Below are 26,439 nucleotides of genomic sequence, written 5' to 3'. Positions count from 1 at the left end.
AGGACAGTTATGAGCCTTAACATCCAATTCTAATCCAAAAGTAGTGTGAAATGCACTCATAAGCAACATGTAAATAGAGCTTTTTTTTTGCTGGTGTTCTACAAGAACGCCCCCTTGTTCTGCCACCAACTTGCGCACATGCCCTTGTGCGGCAATGTTTGCAAACACAGAAAGGGTCTATATGTTACTGAATATCCCGGATATACTTTTACAATGTTACATGGTCCTCTGTAGCTCAATTGGTAGAGCATGGCGCTTGTAACGCAAGGGTAGTGGGTTCGATCCCCGGGACCACCCATACGTAAAAATGTATGCACACATGACTGTAAGTCGCTTTGGATAAAAGCGTCTGCTAAATGGCATATTATTATTATTATTACATCTAGTCTATGAGACCAGGCTGGTGGTATGTGTATAAATAGCTGCACTATTGTACTGGACTGTACCAATATGGGACCAGGGCATTAGTTCAGCTGACATGCCATCAGACTTGTACAGGGACTGCATCACTGCAAGGAACCCATCCAGCCAGGGGTAAAGAGTTGAGGACTGTCAACCCAACTCTAATTAGGTCTACTTCAGGCACGAAGCGAAATAACTTTTCACAACTGCAAGAGGAATGGTAAATATGTGGACACGTTTCCTTTAAGACTCCCCCTCTTCCCGGGTTGACAACATTGCAGGTGTGACGTTTTCCACATTTCTCGTCCGCTAAGGAAAATATGCTGTCCTACGCCTTCTAATCCGGAGAATTTCAACCTGGTAATGAAATTGTAACCAAAGAGGACAGCTATGAGTTCATAAACTCAATGGAAGTGTTCCAGTCATTTCAACATCCATCCAAAAAGAACTACATAACGTCTCGAGTGCGCGCTGTCGCACAGGAACGTCTGGGCTTTGACAGAGCTTTCGACCGAAGTAGCAAGTTATCTTTGCCCTGACTCTGAACCGCGAGACATTTTGGTAGGACCATTCAGAACCCCACACTGGTTATGACTAGATGTAACTAGCTTTAACATCATTCATAGGGCCATGTTAAATTGATAGCACTGCTTTCTCTGTTACATTAGCACGGCTACAGATTTGATAGCTGGCTAGGTTTTTAAATGTTGTCTGTTTGTCCGAACAACGATAGCACTGATTTACCTCGTTTCTTACATTGACGGCATATTTTAGCCCACAACTTTCACTGCAAAACTAGTAAATTGCACGTTCTATTTAGATACGTTGCAATATATTAGGCTAGAGGCCTAAACTGCTATTAGTTTAGTTAGCTACAATGTCTGTAATATCACTGAAGCTTGCCGGTGTCTACTACGAGCAAGCCAAATGCATTCGCGTCAAGATGATCCAATAACATTGTTGATGTTTCCTTATATTATCGTGTCAGTAGGCCAACTGCAAGCCTACCCATCGCGCCCTTTCCCGGCCAGGGCTAACCACCACACAGTGACAGGACTTTCTGTGTCGACTGCTGCCCAGATGCCCGGTGGAGGATGCCTTCGCAACAGATAGGTAGCTACTAGCCTCTGGGAATGATGATGATCTTGATGACGCTGTGATTTAAGGGGTTGGAACTAGCTGGAATTAAAGGGAACTGTCATATCAAAGTTTTGGTGGAAACAGATGCAGCCATGCTATTTCTTCCCTCCCTCACTGTAGCCTCTTTTTTGGTACTAGACCAGAGCAGTGGTTCCCAACAAGGGGTACTAGGCCTATCCACAGGGGGTACTTGAAAAGATTAATGAGACCATAGGCCTAGTGGTAAAATGCACATGAGGGGGTACTTCAGGGGTACTCCAGGCAGAACAAAATTCAGTTGGTGGTACAGTAAGCGGAAAAGTAGGAGCAACAATGTTGATATTGTAGTTTCTTAACCCTCCCGTTGTCCTAGGGTCAAAATGACCCGCCACTGTGTTGAACCAACTTGATAAAATTTTAATATTTTTGGGATCATTTGTGAGAAGGAGGCAGTGATACTTTCTTTAAAGTCTCACTGCCTCCTTCTCACAAATGATCCCAAAAATATAAAAATTTAATAAAGTTGGTTCAACACAGTGGCGGGTCATTTTGACCCTAGGACAACGGGAGGGTTAAAAGGGTAGAGGGAGTGAAGAGGCTGTTTGCAAAGAAGGAAGTCAAGGCATGGTCTCTTCTCTTTTTCCTGTGTGTGGCTGGAGGTTGAGGTTGCCATGTGTGAACTTGCACAAAGGTTAAAGAATAGGATTGCAATAGAATGAATAACTGATCTTTGCCCCCTGTCATTATCCTGGCCATACATCTGAAACCCTACCTGTTCAAAGAGTATCTTAAATAATCCTACGTACCCTGTTCAAAGGCACTTAAATATTTTTGCCTATTCACCCTCTGAATGGCACACATACACAATCCATGTCTCAATTGTCTCAAGGCTTAAAAATCCTTCTTTAACCTGTCTCTTCCCCTTTATCTACACTTATTTGAAGTGGATTTAACAAGTGACATCAATAAGGGATGATAGCTTTCACCTGGCCAGTCTATATCATGGAAAGAGCAATATTTTGTATACTCAGTGTATGCTAATACACTACTTTATGAAAGGTGTTAAAAATATTGATATTACCTATCCTATCTTTTCAGATGATTAGGGGCTAGGTGTTCAGGGCTCGATTTGGAAGTGGGCATGAGATTAAGGAAAACTATGTAAACTAGTGACTGACCTTAACCTCTAACCTCCTGGCTAACCCTTCCAGACATGGAGTTGATGACTCCCCTCATGGAGAACCCTGGAGGAGGGCAGGAGGAGGAGGACTCTGAAGGAGACCAGGATCCAGAGCTGCTGCCTGTCAGACACCAGGAGCTGGGCAACAGCCACCAGGGCATCACGTAAGTTAACACACCTCAACAGCCACCAGGGCATCACGTAAGTTAACACACCCTAACTACCTCAACAGCCACCAGGGCATCACGTAAGTTAACACACCTCAACAGCCACCAGGGCATCACGTAAGTTAACACACCCTAACTACCTCAACAGCCACCAGGGCATCACGTAAGTTAACACACCTCAACAGCCACCAGGGCATCACGTAAGTTAACACACCTCAACAGCCACCAGGGCATCACGTAAGTTAACACACCCTAACTACCTCAACAGCCACCAGGGCATCACGTAAGTTAACACACCCTAACTACCTCAACAGCCACCAGGGCATCACGTAAGTTAACACACCCTAACTACCTCAACAGCCACCAGGGCATCACGTAAGTTAACACACCCTAACTACCTCAACAGCCACCAGGGCATCACGTAAGTTAACACACCCTAACTACCTCAACAGCCACCAGGGCATCACGTAAGTTAACACACCCTAACTACCTCAACAGCCACCAGGGCATCACGTAAGTTAACACACCCTAACTACCTCAACAGCCACCAGGGCATCACGTAAGTTAACACACCCTAACTACCTCAACAGCCACCAGGGCATCACGTAAGTTAACACACCCTAACTACCTCAACAGCCACCAGGGCATCACGTAAGTTAACACACCCTAACTACCTCAACAGCCACCAGGGCATCACGTAAGTTAACACACCCTAACTACCTCAACAGCCACCAGGGCATCACGTAAGTTAACACACCCTAACTACCTCAACAGCCACCAGGGCATCACGTAAGTTAACACACCCTAACTACCTCAACAGCCACCAGGGCATCACGTAAGTTAACACACCCTAACTACCTCAACAGCCACCAGGGCATCACGTAAGTTAACACACCCTAACTACCTCAACAGCCACCAGGGCATCACGTAAGTTAACACACCCTAACTACCTCAACAGCCACCAGGGCATCACGTAAGTTAACACACCTCAACTACCTCAACAGCCACCAGGGCATCACGTAAGTTAACACACCCTAACTACCTCAACAGCCACCAGGGCATCACGTAAGTTAACACACCCTAACTACCTCAACAGCCACCAGGGCATCACGTAAGTTAACACACCCTAACTACCTCAACAGCCACCAGGGCATCACGTAAGTTAACACACCTCAACTACCTCAACAGCCACCAGGGCATCACGTAAGTTAACACACCTCAACTACCTCAACAATTAAACACTTCAGATACCAGATTCTGTAACATAGAGGTATTCTCTATTAGTGGTTAGTTATTGTACTGGAGGTTTGTGTTAGTGGACACTGAGGCCCTTCAGGAATTGAGTTTGAATCGCATGCCATTCAATATCAAATTACATTGGTCTCAGAGTAGACCCCTAATCCTAACCCTCTCTGTGTTCCACAGGTTTACTCAGGCTCTCATCCACCTGCTGAAGGGGAACATTGGGACTGGGTTGCTGGGTCTTCCCCTGGCAGTACGCAACGCAGGTGTCATAGTGAGTAACTAATGTCCCACTAGGGATACTACATTTACATTTGAGTCATTTAGCAGACGCTCTTATCCAGAGCGACTTACAGGAACAATTAGGGTTAAGTGCCTTGCTCCAAGGGCACATCAACAGATTTTTCACCTAGTCGGCTCAGGGATTCAAACGAGCGACCTTCGGTTACTGGTCCAACGCTCTTCACCACTAGGCTACCTGCTGCCTTACACCCTTCAAACCATAACACAAACAGGGCTGGGTCACACTTTACATTACATGAGTGTCCTTGTGTACTGGTGTAAGTACATTGTAAGATTGTTTTGGTTTATTCAGTAGGAAAAATACGCAATCTCTTGTGAGAGTCAAGGCAGAGAAAAGGCTGGGAACCCACTATATTGGCAAGAAAGTGTCTCAGAAAACTTGGCCTTGGTTTTAAAGTTACTGAGTGAACTTGCACGATGTGTCATGCCTACAGCATTGCATTATACATCATTGAAATTGGTTGGTAAAAATAATTGGAATTCGCTAATGCTTTAACAGAAAAGCAAGGCAAGAAAATGTAATGGGCTGGGCATGAATATGGATTAGGCATAAATATGTATTACATGATTATCTCTGATCTGAATGTTTATTGGAAGTAAAACACAGATGTGTAAGAACATTCTTATGATTCCATTGTTTGATTTAACAAGCGATTCAGTTTCTGTGTTTACTGGACCAGTCTGTACGATAAGAGCAGAAATGAACATACCTTGTACAAATGAATACACGCATAGGAATTACAGTGGCTTGCGAAAGTATTCACCCCTTTGGCATTTTTCCTATTTTGTTGCCTTACAACCTGGAATTAAAATTGATTTTTTTGGGGGTTTGTATCATTTGATTTACACAACATGCCTACCACTTTGAAGATGCCAAATATTTTTGTTGTTTGAAACAAACAACAAATAAGACAAAAAAACAGAACTTGAGCGTGCATAACTATTCACCCCCTCCCAAAGTCAATACTTTGTAGAGCCACCTTTAGCAGCAATTACAGCTGCAAGTCTCTTAGGGTATGTCTCTATAAGCTTGGCACATCTAGCCAGTGTGATTTTTGCCCGTTCTTCAAGGCAAAACCGCTCCAGCTCCTTCAAGTTGGATGGGTTCTGCTGGTGTACAGCAATCTTTAAGTCATACCACAGATTCTCAATTGGATTGAGGTCTGGGCTTTGACTAGGCCATTCCAAGACATTTAAATGTTTCCCCTTAAACCACTAGAGTGTTGCTTTAGCAGTATGCTTAGGGTCATTGTCCTGCTGGAAGGTTAACCTCTGTCCCAGTCTCAAATCTGTGGAAGACTGAAACAGGTTTCCCTCAAGAATTTCCCTTTATTTAGCGCCATCCATCATTCCTTCAATTCTGACCAGTTTCCCAGTCCCTGCAGATGAAAAACATCCCCACAGCATGATGCTGCCACCGCCATGCTTCACTGTGGGGATGGTGTTCTCGGGGTGATGAGAGGTGTTGGGTTTGCGCCAGACATAGCATTTACCTTGATGGCCAAAAAGCTCAATTTTAGTCTCATCTGACCAGAGTACCTTCTTCCAAATGTTTGGGGAGTCTCCCACATGGCTTTTGGCGAACACCAAACGTGTTTGCTTCTTTTTTTCTTTAAGCAATAGTTTTTTTCTGGCCACTCTTCCGTAAAGCCCAGCTCTGTGGAGTCTACGGCTTAAAGTGGTCCTATGGACAGATACCCCAATCTCCGCTGTGGAGCTTTGCAGCTCCTTCAGGGTTATCTTTGGTCTCTTTGTTGCCTCTCTGATTAATGCCCTCCTTGCCTGGTCCGTGAGTTTTGGTGGGCGGCCCTCTCTTGGCAGGTTTGTTGTGGTGCCATATGCTTTCCATTTTTTAATAATGGATTTAATGGTGCTCTGTGGGATGTTTAAAGTTTCTGATATTTTTTCTTAACCAACCCTGATCTGTACTTCTCCACAACTTTGACCCTGATCTGTTTGGAGAGCTCCTTGGTCTTCATGGTGCCACTTGCTTGGTGGTGCCCCTTGCTTAGTGGTGTTGCAGACTCTGGAGCCTTTCAGAACAGGTGTATATATACTGAGATCATGTGACACTTAGATTGCACACAGGTGGACTTTATTTAACTAATTATGTGACTTCTGAAGGTAATTGGTTGCACCAGATCTTATTTAGGGGCTTCATAGCAAAGGGGGTGAATATATATGCACGCACCACTTTTCCGTTATTAATTATTTTGAATTTTTTTGAAACAAGTAATTTTTTTCATTCCACTTCACCAATTTGGACTATTTTGTGTATGTCCATTACATGAAATCCAAATAAAAATCCATTTAAATTACAGGTTGTAATGCAACAAAATAGGAAAAACGCCAAGGGGGATGAATACTTTTGCAAGGCACTGTAAGCTCCAAGCCTTCTGGGGTGTTAATGCAGTGTTGTGGAAGAGTTGGGAGTCATTGTAAGTGGTCTCAGTGGACCTGCTAGACTCCTCTGTCTACAGACGATGATTGCCTGCTGTGGTTCCTGGCTCATGTTAAGTTGATTTTGGGTTTTATATTTGGGCCTCTGCGTCATGTGCCATTAAACCCCTACAACTCATCCAGAATGCCGCAGCCCGTCTGGTGTTCAACCTTCCCAAGTTCTCTCACATCACCCCGCTCCTCCGCACACTACACTGGCTTCCAGTTGAAGCTCGCATCTGCTACAAGACCATGGTGCTTGCCTACGGAGCTGTGAGGGGAACGGCACCTCCGTACCTTCAGGCGCTGATCAGTCCCTACACCCAAACGAGGGCATTGCGTTCATCCACCTCTGGCCTGCTGGCTCCCCTACCTCTGCTGAAGCACAGATCCCGCTCAAACTGTTCGCTGCTCTGGCACCCCAATGGTGGAACAAGCTCCCTCACGACGCCAGGACAGCGGAGTCACTCACCACCTTCCGGAGACATTTGAAACCCCACCTCTTTAAGGAACACCTGGGATAGGATCAAGTAATCCTTCTAACCCCCCCCCCCCCCCAAAAAAAAAGTAAAGTGGTTATCCCACTGGCTATAAGGTGAATGCACCAATTTGTAAGTCGCTCTGGATAAGAGCGTCTGCTAAATGACGTAAATGTAAATATATTTACATTTACATTTTAGTCATTTTAGCAGACGCTCTTATCCAGAGCGACTTACAGTTAGTGAATACATTATTATTTTAATTTTTTATACTGGCCCCCCAAGGGAATCAAACCCACAACCCTGGCGTTGCAAACGCCATGCTCTATCAACTGAGCTACATCCCTGCCGGCTATTCCCTCCCCTACCCTGGACGACGCTGGGCCAATTGTGCGCCGCCCATGAGTCTCCCGGTCGCGGCCGGCTGCGACAGAGCCTGGATTCGAACCAGGATCTCTAGTGGCACAGTTAGCACTGCGATGCAGTGCCTTAGACCACTGCGCCACTCAGGAGCTACACACACAAGAGTTCAAAGGTCATAATAACTCTTATGTAGACTTGTATGTGTATTGCCCTGGTTTGCCCCTGCTAACTGGGCAGGGCACACAACCCTTATCTCTGAGTATTACACATGGATGTGAGTGTGTAATGTACAATGGTTTAAAGTACAGTGTGTGTGTGTGTGTCATGTATGTGACGTGTTATCAGATTAATATTTGAATCTGTAGATTGCTGCATCGTCTTCTCTGAACCAAGGCCTGCTTAATCAGTTAGTGAGGTGTTCATCAAACTAGTCCTCAGCACCATGGTATAAACCTCCCTGTGTGTCTTCCTGCTGTGTAGCTGTGGCACTGGCTAGTGGCTGATCTCAGATCAGTTTATTGCCTCATGTCTTTCCTGTCAATCCTCCATTTGCTAAATGGACAATAGGAGGATAGGATCAGGCTAGACAAGTGTCATTATTTGAAAGGACAATCAGGTAAACTTCAGACTAATCTTGTCTACCAGCCAGCTCTGTTGCAATTGAGACTGAGAACGAGGTTAGCTTCAGACCAACAGTAGGCACAGATGATCACTCCTACCATACCAGTGAAACCGAGGTAGCCTGCATGTCACATTTATGACGTTGCCAAGGATACATTGCGTTTGCTCGAATTTCCCCACAGAATCTGCAGGCTCCATAGACTAGATGATGTGCTAGTATTGTATCTTGGTTGAGAAGGAAACCAAAATGTCGTTGTGTATCCTCTTGCTTAATCTGCCCTCCTTTGTGCTGTCTCATGATGATGGTGTGATCATGTCACATGAGCGAGAGATCTTGTGTGTGTGTGTGTGTAGGGCAAAACTGAACAGGGCAAAATAAGTCGCAACACAGTTATGTGAAATGATGTTTTCCGTGACATACACTAATGGTCAAAAGTTTTAGAACACCTACTCATTCAAGGGGTTTTCTTTATTTTTAGTATTTTCTACATTGTAGAATAATAGTGAAGACATTAAAATTATGAAATAACACATATGGAATCATGTAGTAACCAAAAAAGTGTTAATCAAATCCAAATATATTTTATATTTGAGATTCTTCAAATAGCCACCATTTGCCTTGATGACAGCTTTGCACACTCTTGGCATTCTCTCAACCAGCTTAACCTGGAATGCTTTTCCAACAGTCTTGAAGGAGTTCCCACATATGCTGCGAAGATCATTCGTTAACCCACACCGTGTCTCACAAAGACACGGCGGTTGGAACTAATAATCTCCAATTTGGAATCCAGACCAAAGGACACATTTCCACCAGTCTAATGTCCATTGCTCGTGTTTTTTGGGCCAAGCAGGTCTCTTCTTCTTATTGATGTCCTTTAGTAGTGGTTCCTTTGCAGCAATTCGACCATGAAGGCCTGATTCACACATGTTGAGATGTGTCTGTGACTTGAACTCTGTGAAGCATTTATTTGTGCTGCAATTTCTGAGGCTGGTAACTCTAATGAACTTATCCTCTGCAGCAGAGGTAACTCTGGGTCTTCCATTCCTGTGGCGGTCCTCATGAGATCCAGTTTCATCATAGCGCTTGATGGTTTTTGCGACTGCACTTGAAGAAACTTCAAAGTTCAAGTTCAAAGTTCTTGACATTTTCCGTATTGACTGACCTTCATTTCTTAAAGTAATGATGGGCTGTCGTTTCTCTTTGCTTATTTGAGTTGTTCTGCCATAATATGGACTTGGTCTTTTACCAAATAGGGCTATCTTCTGTATACCCCCCCTACCTTGTCACAACACAACTGATTGGCTCAAATGCATTAAGGAGGAAATAAATTCCACAAATTAACTTTTAAGAAGGCACACCTGTTAATTGAAATGCTTTCCAGGTGACTGCCTCATGAAGCTGGTTGAGAGAATGCCAAGAGTGTGCAAAGCTGTCATCAAGGCAAAGGGTGGCTATTTGAAGAATCTCAAATATAAAATATATATTGATTTTTTTTAAACTCTTTTTTGGTTACTGCATGATTCCATATGTGTTATTTCATAGTTTTGATGTCTTCACTATTATTCTACAATGTACAAAATAGTAAAAAATAAAGAAAAACCCTTAAATTAGTAGGTGTTCTAAAACTTTTGACCGGTAATGTACATAGAATATCAAAGAGCTATCCCACTACTGATTGTGTATAAGTGAGAAGTAGCCTATTTCTCAGGGTTATATCTGATGCGTTTGCACTACTATGGACTGTTTGCTGTAGAGTGTTCCTGTCTGGTTCACAGTTGGTTTCAGTTGGTGTTGACATTACTGTCAGTATGTTCTCAGTCTGTTCTTTGTGTGTTTTTGTTTCTCCAGGTGGGGCCTCTTTGCCTGGTGCTGATGGGTGTGGTCTGTGTTCACTGTATGCACATCCTGGTCCACTGTAGCCACCACCTGTGTGAGAGGTAATAACCATGCGATCTCACACACACACAGAGACACACAACCACACACCTTAGAGCGCCCTTAGCAGCATCCTCACTGACAAGCCCCTTGGGTTTCATAGCCGTCATCAACACCTGTCTCGTTTTGTTTTTCCTCACACATACTTTCCTTTTCAATACAATGACAGTAATAAAAACACTTAACCGCCAGGGACCCAGCCGCTCTGTCGACTTATGCGCTCTCTCTCTCTCTCTCTCTCTCTCTCTCTCTCTCGCTCTGTGTGTCTCCGCTTCACTTCAAGTCTGTGAGCACACCGCTCTGCTTAATACGGTGGCTAATGTGCAGTCATTTATTTTGCTGGATCTAATGATGAGTTGGTCAGACGTGAGATGTTAAGTGCTTCCTGGGTGTAAACGAGCCCTGGAGGTCGCCCACCCACATCTCCATTACTCTACTGACAAGTGCTCTAGCAACAACATCAACCCGCCTCCCTAAACACAAACACACACACACACACACACCCTATCAAACAAAATTAAATACATACAAACAGTGAGTCTTGGATGAGGAGTACGAAACATTGAGAGAGAGAGGTAGGAAGGGGGAGAGAAGGGGATAGCTAGATGGATAGAGAGAGCGAGAGGTAGGGAGGGGGAGAGAAGGGGATAGATAGAGAGAGAGAAGTATTTACTCTCGTTTTCCCTCTCATCAGTTATTTGCTTTTTATTCTAAATCCTCAGCGTGTGTACCGTGTTAGTGCTGGGAGCAGATAACAACCAGCTAGAGGTCTTCACAGGTCCAAAAAGTTGGATCAGTGGCTTTCCCACCCGACCCGATATGCATAAATAAAAAATAAAACAATTGAGACCTGTTCTGAATGTACCCGAGGACAGTCAGAGCCGTTCCGAAAAGGACCAGGGTAAACAGACCAAAACAGACCCGTGCTGGTTCGGATCCGAGAGACCTGTTCAGGTCCGAAAGCAGGAGAAGATAGATTTAGACTTGGATTATTCCGCAAGGACATACAGTTGAAGTCGGAAGTTTACAAACACTTAGGTTGGAGTCATTAAAACTTGTTTTTCAACCACTCCACACATTTCTTGTTAACAAACTATAGTTTTGGCAAGTCCGTTAGGACAGCTACTTTGAGCATGATACAAGTAATTTTTTCCAACAATTGTTTACAGACAGATTATTTCACTTATAATTCACTGTATCACAATTCCAGTGTGTCAAAAGTTTACATACACTAAGTTGACTGTGCCTTTAAACAGTTAGGAAAATTCCAGAAAATGATGTCATGGCTTTAGAAGCTTCTGATGGGCTAATTGACATCATTTGAGTCAATTGGAGGTGTACCTGTGGATGTATTTCAAGGCCTACCTTCAAACTCAGTGCCTCTTTGCTTGACATCATGGGAAAATCAAAAGAAATCAGCCAAGACCTCAGAAAATGTATTGTAGACCTCCACAAGTCTGGTTCATCCTTGGGAGCAATTTCCAAAAGCCTGAAGGTACCACGTTCGTCTGTACAAACAATAGTACGCAAGTATAAACACCATGGGACCACGCAGCTGTCATACCGCTCAGGAAGGAGACGCGTTCTGTCTCCTAGAGATGAATGTACTTTGGTGCAAATCAATCCCAGAACAACAGCAAAGGACCTTGTGAAGATGCTTGAGGAAATTGGTACAAAAGTATCTATATCCACAGTAAAACGAGTCCAGACTAAAAAAGCCACTAAAAAAGCCAGACTATGGTTTGCAACTGCACATGGGGACAAAGATCGCACTTTTTGGAGAAATGTCCTCTGGTCTAATGAAACAAAAATATAACTGTTTGGCCATAATGACCATCGTTATGTTTGGAGGAAAAAGGGCAAGGCTTGCAAGCCGAAGAACACCATCCCAACCGTGAAGCACGGGGGTGGCAGCATCATGCTGTGGGGGTGCTTTGCTACAGGAGGGACTGGTGCACTTCACAAAATAGATGGCATCATGAGGAAGGAAAATTATGTGGATATATTGAAGCAACATCTCAAGACATCAGTCAGGAAGTTAAAGCTTGGTCACAAATGGGTCTTCCAAATGGACAATGACCCCAAGCATACATCCAAAGTTGTGGCAAAATGGCTTAAGGACAACAAAGTCAAGGGATTGGAGTGGCCATCACAAAGCCCTGACCTCAATCCTATAGAACATTTGTGGGCAGAACTGAAAAAGTGTGTGCGAGCAAGGAGGCCTACAAACCTGACTCAGTTACACCAGTTCTGTCAGGAGGAATGGGCCAAAATTCACCCAACTTATTGTGGGAAGCTTGTGGAAGGCTACCCAAAACGTTTGACCCAAGTTAAACAATTTAAAGGTAATGCTACCAAATACTAATTGAGTGTATGTAAACTTCTGACCCACTGGGAATGTGATGAAAGAAATAAAAGCTGAAATAAATCATTCTCTCTACTATTATTCTGACATTTTCAAATTCTTAAAATAAAGTGGGGATCCTAACTGACCTAAGACAGGGGATTTGTACTAGGATTAAATGTCAGGAATTATGAAAAACTGAGTTTAAATGTATTTGGCTAAGGTGTACGTAAACTTCCGACTTCAACTGTATACAGGATACTACCCTCCACAACAACCTTCACTCCAAATCAAAACTCTAAACCTACAACCTGATTTTGGACAAAATTACCTTGAAGGATACCTACAACCAAAGATTCATTTTTCCAAGGTCTATACAGCAAATGCTCTGGCAAACCAACGACCAGCAAAAGAAGCACAAGAAACCTGAAAACACCATCCAACCTGGAACTGAGTGAGTAATGTTTAGTTTGAAGTTACTTTTAAAGCCAAGAAGAAAAATTAATTACAATGATATATTTTACTTTATAAGGACTGATATGTAGTCAGGACACTTCAATTGTAAATTACCTCAATAAGAAACAATATTGTTGCTTTGATCACATCAGAAGATATCCTCCTCGCAATCTCCAAAATACAACAGCCACAGGACAACTTTGTTTGGATGTTGTAAAGGACCATTTGCCGAAACTGAAGATATATAGCTAGCTAACTTCCTTTTCCACATGGAAAAAAATCGGTGGACAGAGACTTGCCAGCTACGTTAGCTAGTCAGCTGGGATTGTCTACGAGGAATCTGCTTCCGGAAAAAAGCTTATCCCAAATGGGTGTGACACCTACTCCCGTTGCCTGCTGCACTGCTGCTTGGATTCCACCTGGCGATCTGTTCACCGTCTGCCCTGGCCTGTCTCCCCCTGTCTGGTACAGGTACCCCCGCCACACTCCCTCCTCTCCAGAGCTTTCGCTCACCTCAAGCACACACGCACTGTTGGGGCGAGTGACTCTGAACTTACAATGGCTAGCCCCTTTTCTTGTGCTTTATGCTATTTGCCTCATGACTCCTGTGTGCTTTGTTGACTATTAACTTGCTTGTTTACCCAACTGTGGGACAGACTATGTTTGTTCCCACACTCGGGACTCTGACTCTCTTAGTTACACAGATTCTTGGCCTCCCATCCTATTCTAACCACCTCTTGCCGGCTTTGTATTCATGTTACCTGATGAAATTGCTGTACAATATGATCTTGTTGCCATCTAATGCACATTCAAATGTCATAAATCAACACTGCAGAGCTCTCCCTGTCCTCTGCCGTGCCCTGATTGTATAACTGCTGATGATATCTGGAAATGTGCACGAATACCCTGGCCCATCTACTGTTGCTAGCCCAGTTCTTGTGCTCTGATATAATAATAATATAATAATATGCCACTTAGCAGACACTTTTATCCAAAGCGACTTACAGTGATATCTGCTTCACTGATTTCTGCTCTGGTAAGAGCCTGGGTTTTCTGCACGTTAACACTAGAAGCTTATTACCTAAAATGGATCAATTGAAAGTGTGGGTTCACAGCTCCAATCCAGATGTTGGTCATTACTGAGACGTGGTTAAGAAAGAGTGTTTTGAACACTGATGCTAACCTTTTTCGCCCAGACTGATCTTCCAAAGGTGGTGGAGTGGCAATCTTTACCTAGGAACACCTTCAGTGCTTGGTTGTCTCCACCAAGTCTGTCCCCAAACAATTTGATTTGCTGGTTTTAAGCATTAAACTTTCAAATAGCTCTTTGTTGACTGTTGCTGGGTGTTATCGTCCACCATCAGCACCGGCCTGTACCCTAAATGCCCTAAGCTCTCTCCTGGTCCCTTACATTAAGTCTGAATTTTCCTGCTAGGTGACCTAAACTGGGACATGCTTAAACCACCTGACCAAGTCCTAAAGCAATGGGACTCCCTAAATATTTATCAGATTATTACCAATCACCCAGAAAAGGCTACTCTCCTTGACGTTATCCTCACAAATAATCCTGATAGGTATCAGTCTGGTGTTTTCTGTGAGGACCTTAGTGACCACTGTTTTATAGCCTGTGTTCGTAATGGCTGTTCAGTGAAACGACCTGTCCTGATTTGTCATAGACGCTTGCTAAAAGCTTTAATGAGCAAGCCTTCCTTCATGACCTGGCCTCTGTAAATTGGTATAGAATAATCTTGATCCCCAATGTCGTAGACGCTTGGACCTTCTTTTTTGATATTTTCAGTGGTATTGTTAACAAACACGCCCCCATAAAGAAAATGAGAATTATGGGTCTAATCCCAGTAAATTCTGGAAAACAGTTAAAGACCTGGAGAATAAACCCTCCTCACAGCTGCCCATGTCCCTTAATGTTGATGATGTGGTTGTTACTGACAAGGAGCACATGGCTGAGCTCTTTAATCACCACTTCATTAAGTCAGGATTCCTATTTGACTCAGCCATGTCTCCTTGCCTGTCCATTTCCTGATCTCCCACCCCTTCTAATGCGACTAGCCCCGATGCTCCTCCCTCTTTTCCCCCTGCCCCGCTACAAAGTTTCTCCCTGCAGGCGGTCACTGAGTCCAAGGTGCTAAAGGAGCTCCTTAAACTTGACCCCAAAAAAACATCTACGTCAGATGGTTTAGACCCTTTCTTCTTTAAGGTTGCTGCCCCTATCATCGCCAAACCTATCTCTGACCATTTTAACTTGTCTCTCCTCTCTTGGGAGGTTCCCATTGCTTGGAAGGCAGCCACGGTGCGTCCTTTATGAAGCACAGTTCCCGCTCAGCCCAGTCAAAACTGTTCGCTGCTCTGGCACCCCAATGGTGGAACAAGCTCCCTCACGACGCCAGGACAGCGGAGTCACTCACCACCTTCCGGAGACATTTGAAACCCCACCTCCTTTAAGGAATACCTGGGATAGGATAAAGTAATCTCCCCCCCCCCCCCAAAAAAAAAAAAAAAAAACCTTGTAAAGTGGTTATCCCACTGGCTATAAGGTGAATGCACCAATTTGTAAGAGCGTCTGCTAAATGACGTAAATGTAAAAATGTAAAGGGGGAGATCAAGCTGATCCTAACTGTTATAGGCCAGTTTCTATTTTACCAGCTAAGGAGTATTGGTGTCTCTGAGGGGTCTTTGGCCTGGTTTGCTAACTACCTCTCTCAAAGAGTGCAGTGTATAAAATCAGAACATCTGCTGTCTCAGGCACTGCCTGTCACCAAGGGAGTTCCCCAAGGCTCGATCCTAGGCCCCACGCTGTTCTCAATTTACATCAACAACATAGCTCAGGGAGTAGGAAGCTCTCTCATCCATTTATATGCAGATGATATAGTTTTAAACTCAGCTTGCCCCTCCCCGGATTTTGTGTTAAACACTCTACAACAAAGTTTCCAACAAGCTTTCTCTGCCCTTAACCTTGTTCTGAACACCTCCAAATCAAAGGTAATGTGGTTTGGTAAGAAGAATGCCCCTCTCCCCACCGGTGTGATTACTACCTCTGAGGGTTTAGAGCTTGAGGTATTCACCTCATACAAGTACTTGGGAGTATGGCTAGATGGTACACTGTCCTTCTCTCAGCACATATCAAAGCTGCAGGCTAAGGTTAAATCTAGAGTTGGTTTCCTCTTATCGTAATCGCTCCTCTTTCACCCCAGCTGCCAAACTAACCCTGATTCAGATGACCATCCTACCCATGCTAGATTACGGCGACATAATTTGTAGATCAGGAGGTAAGGGTGCTCTCGAGCAGCTAGATGTTCTTTACCATTCGGACATCAGATTTGCCACCAATGCTCCTTATAGGACACATCACTGCACTCTATACTCCTCTGTAAACTGGTCATCTCTGTATACCCGTCGCAAGTCCCACTGGTTGATGCTTATTTATAAAACCCTCTTAAGCCTCACTCCCACCTATTGGAGATACCTACTGCAGCCCTCATCCTCCACATACAACACCCGTTCTGCCAGTCACATTCTGTTAAATGTCCCCAAAGCACACACATCCCTGGGTCGCTCCTCTTTTCAGTTCACTGCAGCTAGCGACTGGAACGAACTGCAAAAAACACTCAAACTGGACAGTTTTATCTCCATCTCTTCATTCAAAGACTCAATCATGGACACTCTTACTGACAGTTGTGGCTGCTTCACATGATGTATTGTTGGCTCTACCTTCTTGCCCTTTGTGCTGTTGTCTGTGCCCAATAATGTTTGTACCATGTTATGCTGCTACCATGTTGTGCTGCTGCCGTGTTGTATTGCTACCATGTTGTTGTCATGTGGTGTTGCTACCATGCTGTGTTGTCATGTGTTGCTGCCATGCTATGTTGTTGTCTTAGGTCTCTCTTTATGTAGTGTTGTGGTGTCTCTCTTTATGTAGTGTTGTGGTGTCTCTCTTTATGTAGTGTTGTGGTGTCTCTCTTTATGTAGTGTTGTGGTGTCTCACTTTATGTAGTGTTGTGGTGTCTCTCTTTATGTAGTGTTGTGGTGTCTCTCTTTATGTAGTGTTGTGGTGTCTCACTTTATGTAGTGTTGTGGTGTCTCTCTTTATGTAGTGTTGTGGTGTCTCTCTTTATGTAGTGTTGTGGTGTCTCACTTTATTTAGTGTTGTGGTGTCTCTCTTTATGTAGTGTTTATCCAAATTATCCACAGCTACATGTCCTTAAACTGCCTAGAACAAATTACAAAAAAACTATTTGTTGTGTTTCGATGTGTAACATATTCAAAACATTATAGTCTGTTATATTGTTTTTTACTTCCTAAAACAATAGTGGTCCACCTCACGGTTCAGTTGTCAGAGATTGGAGCGATAAATGCATCAGGGCATTGTATACATATACTGCAGGCCTATAGTCCTAGGCTTCCACTGTGTGATATTCATATTTACTAAATAAATATTTAAGGAGAGCTTAGGGCTAGCCCTAGAGAGACCGAGAGAAAGATAGAGATATGCCGGCGCCATGTTCCCGACATCATCAACATGGATGACTTTATACTTGTCAGGCTACTACTGCTATTCAGATATAGGCGTACAGAAGGAGGCTATTTCATTAATTTTCGCTCAGAGGAAATGTTTTATAAAGATAACCATTATATTGTTAGTAACTCTGGTAGGCCTAAAACATTCTTCCTCACCTCAAGTTCAACTGTGGGAGTCAGTTGGAGTGTCGGTGCACACTGCCTTCATAGGCCTGCTGTAGCTAAGCCTGATAATAGCCATACCAAACCAAACCTTCACAAAAGCTGCTTAATTTTAAAATAAAAAGTAAGTCAAGTCATTGTTTATAGGGAAAATACGAACAGGTTATTATATTGTGACATTAAATTAATTCCCAACAAAGGAGATTGCCTACCCAACAAATGACAGCAATAGGCTAATGTTATTTCTTTTAAAAGAGGCCTACTTTTAACCTTCAACTAAATACGGAGCACAAAATTAAAGAAAGTTAGAACTTGATTTAGCCAATGAAAATGTCTCAACAAAATGAACCGAAACACTTTTTGCGAAGGCTATTTAAAGAACCGCTTTAGATGATTAAATAGGCCTACAGTAGTAGTAATTATAATTTACAATTGATAATAAATACGAAAATAAATGAAAGGTAGGAAATTGCATCAAATCTGAATATCGAGTTGCACAAAGTATTTTTGGCCACGCCAACGTTCTTCTCATCTTTGTCCACTACAATATTAAAACTTTTCCCCGAGGACATTCCCCTTGTTGGCTTCTTTTCACTACACTCTTTCTTCGCAATCAACATCGGCCAAGGCTCCTCTCTCTCTTTCTCTCTCAATTCTTTTAAATTCAAAGGGCTTTATTGCCATGGGAAACGTTTACATTGTCAAAGCAAGTGAAATAGCTAATAAACAAAAGTGAAATAAACAATAGAAAAATGAACAGTAAACAGGAATAGACATTTCAAATGTCATTATGGCTAAATGCAGTGTTGTAACGATGTGCAAATAATTGAAGTACAAAAGGGAAAATAAATAAACATACTGTAAATATGGGATGTATTTACAAAAACTGTGTCACCTGAAATGACATCTGCACAGTATTAATCTCTGAGATTATTTCATTAGAGCGTCGGAGAGAGTGACTATCCACAGCAGAGAGATGGGATCGTAAAGTAATATATTGTAATCGCCCCATCCTCATCCAAACCAGGACACGATGTACTCGCTTTCAGACAGCCGTCTCAATCTTCCGTTGTCTGCTTTCCAGCAATCTATCACCCCTTCTCTCTTTCTGTCTGTCTCTGTCTCTTTCTTCTGTTGGCCTCTTGTCTGCCTCTCTGTCTACCCGACAAGACAGACTAGGACAGCAGAGGAAGTAGACTCAGACAAAGAGACTTTCTGTCTTTCTTTTAATTCTCTCAGATCTTGTGGTCCATCTTCCTCTTGTCACTGTTATCTCTTGGTGCCACTCTCTGTGACGCCAAATATGTACCAAATGTGTGACTCTCCTCTCTTCTCTCTCCCAGGTTGAAGAGACCTCCCATGGGGTACAGTGACACAGTGGCCTTCTCCATGGAGCACAGCTCCTACCAGTGCTTCAGGAAGAGTGCCAGATTTGGGAGGTGAGATGAGAACGCTCTATTCATCTGGAGGTCAACCTATGACACATCACCCGTATAGTCACATGACTCCTCTGGTTGCTTAAGTGCTGCAGGTGTCGAAAAAGGCCCAGTCCCAAATGGATGACTCACCCCTATCCCTTGGCACCTAGAAGCTATTCAAATCCCTCATATCTGTGACAAAAATATATGTAGTTCTGTCCTTGAGCTGTTCTTGTCTATTAATGTTCTGTATTATTTCAATTTTTGTGTGGACCCCAGGAAGAGTAGCTGCTGCTTTTGCAACACCTAATGGGGATCCTAATAAAATACCAAATACAAAAGGTCAACAAGGGCCTAATGGTAAGAATAGATGATGGTATATCAGGCAGTTTGGGATGGCAGCCATAGTTTAAAGATGTCTATAAAGGAGGGATGGTTAACAATATATATCTCTACAGTTGGTTCAGTACTGAGGTTCTCCGGCTGTGTGCTCATGTTTGACATAGAGGAAGTTCTAATCTATGCAACTCCCCCATGGTAATGGATTACATTTATGAAGTGCATGTTATGAAATGACTCAACTGACAATCCAAAAGCACTCTCTGTTGATTGGGTCTAACTCACTTACATTCACTACCACAGCCTTTCATTTGAGATTCATATATGCTTTTTTGGTCCAGCAGAATGCTTACTGGTTGCTTAAGTGTTGTTATAGATGAGAAAAAGGCATTTAATGTAGCGTTTGAATAGAATAAAAGGTTTGAATGGTGGTCTGAGAATGACAGATTGTTCAGCACTACCTCTCAAATGCTTCAGTTTGACTTCATTCATTGAATATATCTTAATGAAACCTTTCATTACTTATTGTAAGCAACAGCAGTAAAATACTACCTGACTACAACAGCAGTAAAATACTACCTGACTACAACAGCAGTAAAATACACTGCTCAAAAAAATAAAGGGAACACTTAAACAATGTAACTCCCATCAATCACACTTTTGTGAAATCAAACTGTCCACTTAGGAAGCAACACTGATTGACAATACATTTCACATGCTGTTGTGCAAATGGAATAGACAACAGGTGGAAATTATAGGCAATTAGCAAGACACCCCCAATAAAGAAGTGGTTCTGCAGGTGGTGACCACAGACCACTTCTCAGCTCCTATGCTTCCTGGCTGATGTTTTGGTCACTTTTGAATGCTGGCGGTGCTTTCACTCTAGTGGTAGCATGAGACGGAGTCTACAACCCACACAAGTGGCTCAGGTAGTGCAGCTCATCCAGGATGGCACATCAATGCGAGCTGTGGCAAGAAGGTTTGCTGTGTCTGTCAGCGTAGTGTCCAGAGCATGGAGGCGATGTGGAGGAGGCCGTAGGAGGGCAACAACCCAGCAGCAGGACCGCTACCTCCGCCTTTGTGCAAGGAAGAGCAGGAGAAGCACTGCCAGAGCCCTGCAAAATGACCTCCAGCAGGCCACAAATGTGCATGTGTCTGCTCAAACGGTCAGAAACCGACTCCATGAGGGTGGTATGAGGGCCCGACGTCCACAGGTGGGGGTTGTGCTTACAGCCCAACACCGTGCAGGACGTTTGGCATTTGCCAGAGAACACCAAGATTGGCAAATTTGCCACTGGCGCCCTGTGCTCTTCACAGATGAAAGCAGGTTCACACTGAGCACATGTGACAGACGTGACAGAGTCTGGAGACGCCGTGGAGAACGTTCTGCTGCCTGCAACATCCTCCAGCATGACCGGTTTGGCGGTGGGTCAGTCATGGTGTGGGGTAGCATTTCTTTGGGGGGCCGCACAGCCCTCCATGTGCTCGCCAGAGGTAGCCTGACTGCCATTAGGTACCGAGATGAGATCCTCAGACCCCTTGTGAGATCATATGCTGGTGCGGTTGGCCCTGGGTTCCTCCTAATGCAAGACAATGCTAGACCTCATGTGGCTGGAGTGTGTCAGCAGTTCCTGCAAGAGGAAGGCATTGATGCTATGGACTGGCCCGCCCGTTCCCCAGACCTGAATCCAATTGAGCACATCTGGGACATCATGTCACGCTCCATCCACCAACGCCACGTTGCACCACAGACTGTCCAGGAGTTGGCGGATGCTTTAGTCCAGGTCTGGGAGGAGATCCCTCAGGAGACCATCCGCCACCTCATCAGGAGCATGCCCAGGCGTTGTAGGGAGGTCATACAGGCACGTGGAGGCCACACACACTACTGAGCCTCATTTTGACTTGTTTTAAGGACATTACATCAAAGTTGGATCAGCCTGTAGTGTGGTTTTCCACTTTAATTTTGAGGGTGACTCCAAATCCAGACCTCCATGGGTTGATACATTTGATTTCCATTGATAATTTTTGTGTGATTTTGTTGTCAGCACATTCAACTATGTAAAGAAAAAAGTATTTAATACGATTATTTCATTCATTCAGATCTAGGATGTGTTGTTTAAGTGTTCCCTTTATTTTTTTGAGCAGTGTACTACCTGACCTCAACAGCAGTAATATACACTACCTGACTATAACAGCAGTAATATACACTACCTGACCTCAACAGCAGTAATATACACTACCTGACCTCAACAGCAGTAATATACACTACCTGACCTCAACAGCAGTAATATACACTACCTGACCTCAACAGCAGTAATATACACTACCTGACCTCAACAGCAGTAATATACACTACCTGACCTCAACAGCAGTAATATACACTACCTGACCTCAACAGCAGTAATATACACTACCTGACTACAACAGCAGTAATATACACTACCTGACTACAACAGCAGTAATATACACTACCTGACCTCAACAGCAGTAATATACACTACCTGACAACAACAGCAGTAATATACACTACCTGACTACAACAGCAGTAGTATACACTACTTGACTACATCAGCAGTAAAATACTACCTCACAACAACAGCAGTAATATACACTACTTGACTACAACAGCAGTAATATACACTACTTGACTACAACAGCAGTAATATACACTACTTGACTACAACAGCAGTAATATACACTACCTGACTACAACAGCAGTAATATACACTACTTGACTACAACAGCAGTAATATACACTACCTGACAACAACAGCAGTAGTATACACTACTTGACTACAACAGCAGTAATATACACTACCTGACTACAACAGCAGTAATATACACTACCTGACTACAACAGCAGTAATATACACTACTTGACTACAACAGCAGTAATATACACTACTTGACTACAACAGCAGTAATATACACTACTTGACTACAACAGCAGTAATATACACTACTTGACTACAACAGCAGTAATATACACTACCTGACTACAACAGCAGTAATATACACTACTTGACTACAACAGCAGTAATATACACTACCTGACAACAACAGCAGTAGTATACACTACTTGACTACAACAGCAGTAATATACACTACCTGACTACAACAGCAGTAATATACACTACCTGACAACAACAGCAGTAATATGCACTACCTGACCTCAACAGCAGTAATATACACTACCTGACTACAACAGCAGTAGTATACACTACTTGACTACAACAGCAGTAATATACACTACCTGACTACAACAGCAGTAATATACACTACCTGACAACAACAGCAGTAATATGCACTACCTGACCTCAACAGCAGTAATATACACTACCTGACAACAACAGCAGTAGTATACACTACTTGACTACAACAGCAGTAATATACACTACCTGACTACAACAGCAGTAATATACACTACCTGACAACAACAGCAGTAATATGCACTACCTGACCTCAACAGCAGTAATATACACTACCTGACTACAACAGCAGTAATATACACTACTTGACTACAACAGCAGTAATATACACTACCTGACTACAACAGCAGTAATATACACTACTTGACTACAACAGCAGTAATATACACTACCTGACTACAACAGCAGTAATATACACTACTTGACTACAACAGCAGTAATATACACTACCTGACTACAACAGCAGTAATATACACTACTTGACTACAACAGCAGTAATATACACTACTTGACCTCAACAGCAGTAATATACACTACCTGACTACAACAGCAGTAATATACACTACCTGACCTCAACAGCAGTAATATACACTACCTGACCTCAACAGCAGTAATATACACTACTTGACTACATCAGCAGTAAAATACTACCTCACAACAACAGCAGTAATATACACTACTTGACTACAACAGCAGTAATATACACTACTTGACCTCAACAGCAGTAATATACACTACCTGACTACAACAGCAGTAATATACAGTGCATTCGGAAAGTATTCAGACCCCCCCCATCAATCTACACACTTTTCCGCATAATGACAAAGCAAAAACAGGTTAGTAAAAGTTTTTGCAAATTGAAAAATAAAAAATATATGAAATATGACATTTACATAAGTATTCAGACCCTTTACTCAGTACTTTGTTGAAGCACCTTTGGCAGCGATTACAGCCTCGAGTCTTCTTGGGTATGATGCCACAAGCTTGGCACACCTGTATTTGGGGAGTTTCTCCCATTCTTCTCTGCAGATCCTCTCAAGCTCTGTCAGGTTGGATGGGGAGCGTCGCTGCACAGCTATTTTCAGGTCTTGCCAGAGATGTTCGATCGGGTTCTCAAGTCTGGGCTCTGGCTGGGCCACTCAAGGACATTCAGAGACTTGACCCGAAGCCACTCCTGCGTTGTCTTGGCTGTGTGCTTAGGGTTGTTGTCCTGTTGGAATGTGAACCTTTGCCCCAGTCTGAGGTCCTGAGTGCTCTGGAGCAGGTTTTCACTAAGGATCTCTCTGTACTTTGCTCCGTTCATCTTTCCCTCAAATCTGACTAGTCTCCCAGTCCCTGCCGCTGAAAAACATCCCCACAGCATGATGCTGCCACCACCATGCTTCACCATAGGGATGGTGCCAGGTTTCATCCAGATGTGACGCTTGGCATTTAGGGCAAAGCGTTCAATCTTGGTTTCTTCAGACCAGAGAATCTTGTTTCTCATTGTCTGAGAGTCTTTAGGTGACTTTTGGCAAACTCCAAGTGGGCTGTCATGTGCCTTTTACTGAGGAGTGTCTTCCGTCTGGCCACTCTACCATAAAGGCCTGATTGGTGGAGTGCTTATGTAAATAAGGTATTTCTGTTTTTTATTTTGTATACATTTGCAAAAATTTCTAAACCTGTTTTCACTTTCATTATGGGGTACTGTGTGTAGATTGATGATACATTTTATTTATTTAATCCATTTTAGAATATGTCTGTAACGTACCAAAATGTGGAAAAAGTCAAGGGGTCTGAATACTTTCCGAATGCACTGTATACTACCTGACTACACCAGCAGTAATATACTACCTGACTACACCAGCAGTAATATACTACCTGACTACACCAGCAGTAATATACTTCCTGATTACATCTGACAATGTTTTATACCCACTTTATTGATTTAGTTGAAAACCTAATTTAACAGAGTCTTTAGATGTCTTGTCAGTGTGTAATCACCAGATTTACGAGTATTACACATCATAGGCTGATTCATTTTGGTTCAGCGAATCACCAGCTATAGTGAGGAACATATTTAGAGACCGGCAAGAGGAGAGGTCGAGACAGGATTCTGATTAGGTTATTATTGCTACTTGCTAGCAGTGAAGATGCCCTGATGCTTATAGAATAGAATATTAAAGAGTAGAAAAGTAACGTAGAAAAGAACAGAGCAGAACTTCTATATTCTATCAGCGTAGAAGCCATCCAGATATTTCACAGCTATTTTAACATGTTTATGTGTCCCTGTCTTGTCCTCCTGTACTGTTCTAGGCACCTGGTCAACTTCTTCCTGGTGTTGACACAGCTGGGATTCTGCAGTGCATACTTTGTGTTCCTGGCAGAGAATATCAAACAGGTAGGCTCTATTCCCACCAATCAAATACAGACCGGTGTGTTGTGTTCTTAAAAGCCTACCAATCAAAAACAGATGTGTGTTGTGTTTCTGTATACCCACCTATCAAATACAGATAGACCAGTGTGTTATGTTCTTAAAAGCCTACCAATCAAAACAAACGACTGTGGAAGTGTGTCAGTATTGCTGTCTATCAAAAGCAATGAAGTGTGTTGTCACTGACCAATCCAAATCAATCCTGTACAGATACTGAATTGGTATTATAAACTGGGTGGTTCGAGCCCTGAATGCTGATTGGCTGGCAGCCGTGGTATATTAGACCGTATACCACGGGTATGACACAACTTTTATTTGTACTGCTCTAATTACGTTGGTAACCAGTTTATAATAGCAATAAGGCACCTTGGGGGTTTGTGGTATATGGCCAATATACCACGGCTAAGGGCTGTATCCAGTCACTCCGCGTTGCATCGCCTTAAGAACAGCCCTTGGCCATATACCACACCCCTTTGGGCCTTATTGCTTAATTATAACTTGATATTCTCAATAACCCATATTCAACTGAGCTGCCTAACTTATCAATCCCGGTTGCTTTGTGATGTACCCCTCAGTTAGATGGTGTGTTTGGAGGATAACCCCTCTTCGTCCCAACTCTTGAGCTGTTGACTTGCAGTGACACACAACGTTCCCTAGGAGATGCTAGTGGTGTTTCATCTCTGAGCGCTCTGCTTGCCTGACTTTCTCACCCTGTCTTTCTTTCTTTCTCTCTCTCTCTCTCTCGCTCCCTCACAATTTATAAACTGTCTATCTCTCTCTGTATTAGATGGTGATCTCCTCCTTATGGATTAGCATAGATAGCATAGGTAGTCAACCATTTCCATATATATGGACAACGATAAAGGCCTCATGCAGTGCCTCTTTAATTCAAAACTCAAATGTGATTATTTAGTAGGACATTGCCAGGAGTAGTGCTATCAGAGTGATGAAGTATGGTACAATCTTCTATTGAAATGGACTGAAACTCTAAAACACTTATGACAGAACATTTTAAAAATCAATTTCTCTCTCCTCTCCTGTGTCTCTCTCTCTTTTTGTCTCTCCCTCTCTTTCTCTCGTTCCTCTCTCCCTCTATCTTTTTGTCTCTCCTTCTCTTTCTATCTCTGTCTATCTCTAACAAAGTTTATTGTTACTTATTGGGTTGCAACTCCTCAATCCAAACATGTAGCATCATTAGGCATTCTGCTAACTCACCTCACACGTACTCTCTGTGGTCTCAGCTCATCAGAAAACGTTTACTGCTGTACCCGGGTCTCTCTGTGTTTGGACTCAATATACTAATTGTTTACGCTC

At 43.1% G+C, this 26,439-nt stretch overlaps 1 protein-coding gene across 1 annotated transcript in view; it reads left to right on the top strand.

Annotated features, from left to right (window-relative positions):
• Window positions 1-714: 714 nt before the first annotated feature.
• Window positions 715-26,439, top strand: part of slc36a4 (solute carrier family 36 member 4) — a 171,069-nt gene continuing 145,344 nt past the window's right edge. The window contains exons 1-7 of the mRNA XM_084143354.1: window positions 715-963; window positions 1,391-1,515; window positions 2,733-2,865; window positions 4,294-4,384; window positions 10,165-10,253; window positions 19,090-19,185; window positions 25,008-25,092. Of these exons, the coding sequence (XP_083999480.1) occupies window positions 1,497-1,515; window positions 2,733-2,865; window positions 4,294-4,384; window positions 10,165-10,253; window positions 19,090-19,185; window positions 25,008-25,092 (513 nt within the window). The 5' untranslated portion in view covers window positions 715-963; window positions 1,391-1,496. The remainder of the gene's footprint in view (window positions 964-1,390; window positions 1,516-2,732; window positions 2,866-4,293; window positions 4,385-10,164; window positions 10,254-19,089; window positions 19,186-25,007; window positions 25,093-26,439) is intronic.

Source organism: Coregonus lavaretus, assembly GCF_964263955.1.
Source record: "Coregonus lavaretus genome assembly, chromosome: 26".
Classification (NCBI taxonomy): Eukaryota; Metazoa; Chordata; class Actinopteri; order Salmoniformes; family Salmonidae; genus Coregonus; species Coregonus lavaretus.
This window is presented reverse-complemented; position numbering and strand designations above follow the sequence as displayed.